Source organism: Salvia miltiorrhiza, chromosome 7 (assembly GCF_028751815.1).
Source record: "Salvia miltiorrhiza cultivar Shanhuang (shh) chromosome 7, IMPLAD_Smil_shh, whole genome shotgun sequence".
NCBI classification, from domain to species: domain Eukaryota; kingdom Viridiplantae; phylum Streptophyta; class Magnoliopsida; order Lamiales; family Lamiaceae; genus Salvia; species Salvia miltiorrhiza.
Genome location: NC_080393.1, coordinates 47,320,504 through 47,325,772, shown reverse-complemented (window position 1 = coordinate 47,325,772; position 5,269 = coordinate 47,320,504). Strand labels below are relative to the sequence as shown.

Sequence of the window (5,269 nt, the reverse complement as noted above, 5' to 3'; positions counted from 1 at the left end):
GGTTCCATATCAACCAACCATAACCAGTGCATTCTTTTTTGTCTTCTATACTTTTTAAATTACTTTTAACTATTTTACCCTTTTCAATTATTTATTTATTTTGTTATATTAATTAATTTTTTGAATTGTGTTATTTCCCTTGCTCGCGGGGTGTGCGACAGGGTGACCCGCTCTCACCTATTCTGTTTGGCATTGCGGAGGATGTGTTAAGTCATATTCTGCTTAACTGTGTTCGTTCTCGTCACCTGGTCCCCATGGACTTCAGCCGGGCTTCTCACTTTCCGTCTCATTTGTTTTATGCTGACGATATCCTTATCTTTTGCAAGGCTTCACTCAGGAACGCGCGAAAGATTAAAGAGATTCTGGATTTCTATGGTGGTCTGTCAAGCCAAATTTGCAACTCTCAAAAGTCTCATATGTTTTTCTCGAAAGGAGTGTCTCCGGCTATGCAGAGGGGTATTGTCAGTGAGCTCGGTTTTGGAGTTGGCAGCCTTCCTGTCAACTACCTGGGTGTTCCACTTTTTGCAGGTCGTATGAAGGCCTCTTATTTGCGTGCGATCTATGATAAAATTATTCAAAAATTCTCCTGATGGAAAGGATTGCATTTGTCTATGGCGGGCATAATTTGTTTGGTGCGTTCTGTCATACAGAGCTCGGTCACTCATTCTATGATGGTGTACAAATGGCCGAAGTCTTTGATCTATACTTTGGATCGCCATTGTCGTAACTTCATTTGGACCGGAAACGTTGATCAAAAACTGTTTTGTCCGATTAATTGGTCAAGGGTTTGCGCCCCTCGGGTGGAAGGTGGCTTGGGAGTTAGATCGTTTTCCAGCATGAATCAGAGTTTTTTGATGAAAACTGCTTGGCGCCTTATTGATGGAAAAGATTTTGCTTTTGAGGTTCTTCGTACTAGGTATTTGGACAATTTCAGCCATGCTAAATGGGCCTTGGCGTCTTCTCTTTTTTGGACGAGCATTCGCGACTTGGTTGACAATATGGTGGAGAACTCTCTTTCTTTCATAAGTACCGGAGCTAGTACTTTGTTCTGGCGTGTGATGATTGGCTGGGATATAAGCTGGTGGATAAACTTGGAATTCCTGAGTACATGCACATATTCTTGAACCAGGCTGTTGATGACTACTACTTTGATGGAATTTGACATTTCACTGAAGATTTTTTTGTTCAGTTCCCGGATGTGGTGGTGGATATGCTCCTCATCCCGATTGGTGATGAGAAAGATGCGCATTATTGGAAGCCGTCTGCTACGGGAAAAGTCACCTCGGCTTTAGCCTATGCTGAAGTCAGTCCGTCTTTTCCCAAATTTCGTTGGAGGTCGTGGCTCTGGGAGCGCTTCATTCCGGATCGCAGATCTATGATATGTTGGAGAATCATCCACTCCAAAATGCCAACGTTGGATAGCCATAGCAGAAGGGGGATTTAAGGACCCAATCGTTGTATTTTGTGCGGTAAGGCTGAGGAGAATATGACACATCTTTTTTGGGAGTGCCCTGGTATTCGGTCCTCTTGGATGGAAATTCTGAATTGGTTTGATAAACAAGATTTGGAGAGGAGCTCGGACATTCACTCCTTCTTAGTCTCCTCGTGGAATGTGGATTTTAGCCCCTTGGTGTCGACTTTTTGAAAAGAAGCAATTATTAATATGGTTTGGAAAGTTTGGGACTGCCGCAACCAAGCCACTTTTAATGAGAAGGAGTTCCATCCTAAGATGATTTTGAGTTTCCTTAAAGTCTCCTTCAAAGAGATAGATTCTCAGTTTTCTAGACTCGGCCACTCCAATAACTCTTGGAGTGACTATCTTATTCTTCGTCGCATTGGTGTGGCAACTCGGGCTAGGCCACCTCCGATGATGATCGAGGTTCATTGGTGGCCACCGGTGGACAGCTGGATTAAAGTGAACACGGATGGCTCGGCCACGGGTGCTCCGGGCCTTATCGCTGCAGGCAGGGTTTTTAGGGATAATTAGGGTTGGGTTCGTGGTTGCTTCCACTTTAAAGAGGGTAAAGGCTTTGCTTTTGAGGCTGAGCTCCTCGCAGTTATTCATGCTATTGACATTGCTCACCATCGGGGTTGGAAGCAGCTCTAGCTCGAAGCGGATTCGACTTATATAGTCCGCCTTCTCTAGACACGTTCGACTGATGAGGAGTTATACAAAGTTTTCTTATTATATTTTAAAGACGTTGAGATGTTCTTTTAATGATGTAAGGATGATGTGAGATTTTATATCCATAATTGAGTTAGAGTATTCGAATAATTTGAGATAATTATTTGATTGAAAACGATGAACTCGGAAGTCAGATCTGAGTCCGTTAAGACGTTTTTGAAATTTTTGACTTTTGACGGTGAATAGTAAAATACTGCTATTTCGTCTTTTTGTCGACTTTCAAAATCTTACGTGCACGTCGTCGAGAAATATTCTTAGTTTTTCGATACGAGTCCAACGACGAAAGTTTTTATTTTTGGACGACGAGTGAATAGTAAACCGAAATTCCTCGATAAACGAACCGAGCTCGTTTATCTGAATTTCGAGAAAACGAACTTACGTTTTCTATATTTATATAGAATTACGAGTGTGATGAAAGTGAGTGAGAGACGAGAGGGCGAGTAACGAAGAGTATGGGTAGTTAGTCGTTAAAACGAGACGAGACAAGACGAAACGATATATTTAACGACTAAATATCTAACCTACCCTACCCTTAACCACCCCCCAACCGCCCACACCTTTTCCCCCACTTAAGTGTCGGCTGTTAGCAGCCAACACCCCTCACTCTTCACTTTTAATTATCTCACACACACAACTCACGCATAACACCATTGTTGAGGAGTTGGAGCTTCCAAGCTCCGTTTTGAGCGAGGAGACGAGCCCCGATCATCTTTTCGATCACGTATCTAAGTAGGTAACATCTCTACCTACATTTTGACGGTTTTCTTTTCGATTTTCGTCAACGTCGATTCTCGACTTTATTTTGAAACGACGTCGGATCTTAGTGAAATTTTAGTATGTTGTTCTTGGGTAGATGTCGAGCATGTTTAATGAAGGAGTTAAGGTTGGTTCGAACCATAGCTATGAAACCTAGGAGGGCAGCCAACTATGTTCGTCGTCATAGCTCGTCCTTCGATTTTTATTTAATCGTTGTGACTTGATATATGTGTTTAGGAGCATGCTAGGATGATTATATGTTTAAATTGTATTTTTCCAAGCATGATAAGTTGTAGGCTTTGGTCGTGAAGGGCTGAAATGTGTCGTGAGTTTTGAGCATTGCATGAGCTATGTTAGTGTGTTGTTGAGTTCTAAGATGGAGGTTGAGCATGATAGACTAAGTTTAAAATTTTGAGAAGTGTTAGATAGAGAGAAGCATGAGAACCCTTCGTTTGTTGAGCATGAGTGGTGAGTGTTGAACTTTTAGAGTTGGTGCGTGATATCCAGGTCTGCCGAGCTAGTCAGCTCTGGCGGCGGAATCCAGCTCTGACGGGTTGGTCAGCGCTGGCAATTGAGCTCAGCTCTGTCGGGCTGGTCAGCTCTAACGTGTGGATTCAGCTCTGCCGGGCTTGTCAGTTCTGGCAGTTGGAGTGCTGTTGAGTTCAGCTCTGACTATCGAAATTCAGCACTGTCGGGTTGAGTCAGCTCTGGCTGTTTAGTTCAGCTCTGGCTGTTGAGTCAGCTCTGCCTGTTGAGTCAGCTCTGCCTGTTGAGTCAGCTCTGGCGAGTCAGCTCTGGCTGTTGAGTCAGCTCTGGCTGTTGAGTTCAGCTCTGGCTGTTGAATCAGCTCTGGCAAGTCAGCTCTGGCTGTTGAGTTCAGCTCTGGCGAGTCAGCTCTAGCTGTTGAGTCAGCTCTGGCGAGTCAGCTCTGGCTGTTGAGTGCAGCTCTGTCGAGTTGTCAGCCCTGGCTATGTCAAGTTTAGCTCTGCTGAGTTGACAGCGCTGGAATAAGATGTCCAGCTATGTCGATTTCAGCTCTGCTAAATGGGCAGCGCTGGAATGAGATGTCCAGCCATGTCAAGGAGTCAGTGCTGGAATAAGATGTCCAGTCATGACAAGTAGGCAGCGCTGGAATGAGAGTCCAGCTATGCCAAGTAGGCAGCGCTGGAATGAGAGTCCAGCTATGCCAAGTAGGCAGCGTTGGAATGAGAGTTCAGCTATGCCAAGTAGTCAGCGCTGGAATGAGAGTCCAGCTATGACGAGTAGTCAGCGCTGGAATGAGAATCCAGCTATGACCAGTAGTCAGCACTGGATTGGAATGTCCAGCCATGTCGTGTTGTCAGCTCTGACTGCCAAGTCAGTGCTGGGAAGACTTGGTTTTAAAAGTGTTAAGTTTTATTTCCCTATTTGAACTTAAGTTAGGAAGTGAGTTTTTTGTTATGATGACCTTTCTTCTCATCGATTCTTCATAGCGATGAAGGTCCGGTTGGGAAGTGACGAGAGAGAGAGAGAGAGAGTGACGTTACCTTGTGCAGAGACGCAACGAGGTGGGCTTTTCTACGCTAAAATCAAGATGTTTATGCGTTTGATGTATTGATGTATTGATGTATTGATGTATTGATGTATGATGTATGATGTATGATGTATGATGTATGATTAAGATGGATATTTAAATGCATTGATATTTTATTTTCCTTTCAAAGTTTGAATTGAAAATATATTTGAAGTTATTGCATTGCCAAAATATTTGAGATTTTAGTATGTTATCTATCTTTCTGAGCATAATGATATCGGTTCTATGCGAGGTAGAATTAGTGTACACGGTGGTCGTGAATCATCTTTCAGGTTGGCCGATCACAGTGCTGCAGAGGGAGGCCTCCCTCTCAGTACATAAGTTAACAGATACGATACTTACTTGACGAGAAAAGTGTGCGCAGACAACTTTGAGAAATGAAAATGAGTTTAGCGAACATAAGGCCTTTTAGATAAATCCCTTGTGATTTGCATATGAAATGGCAATAACAATATGTATGATGTTATATGCATGAGATGTTTGGCATGTGTTCACTGAGTACTTTAGTACTCAGCCCTGCATATCTTTTTAAAAAATGTGCAGGTTGAGCCGGTGTGATGATGGTGCTGCATTGAGTGGAGTCACAGGGTTGTTAATAAATATGTAACCTGTCTAGAATATGTCTTCATACATATGTCTAGCTACATTTCCGCTGCAGAATACTTTTAGTATTGATATGTCATACTTTAAGTTTTAGAGGATGTTTTTGTCGAAGTATTAACTTGATTAATGTTTAATTAAGTTTTATGTCTTCT

At 42.8% G+C, this 5,269-nt stretch overlaps 1 protein-coding gene across 1 annotated transcript; it reads left to right on the top strand.

Annotated features, from left to right (window-relative positions):
* The first annotated feature begins 254 nt into the window (after window positions 1-254).
* LOC130994305 (uncharacterized) lies at window positions 255-3,601 on the top strand. The gene is made up of 4 exons (XM_057919351.1): window positions 255-528; window positions 889-989; window positions 1,190-1,303; window positions 3,449-3,601. Exons 1-4 carry the CDS (start codon window positions 255-257, stop codon window positions 3,599-3,601), a joined length of 642 nt encoding a protein of 213 aa, XP_057775334.1.
* Window positions 3,602-5,269: the final 1,668 nt, after the last annotated feature.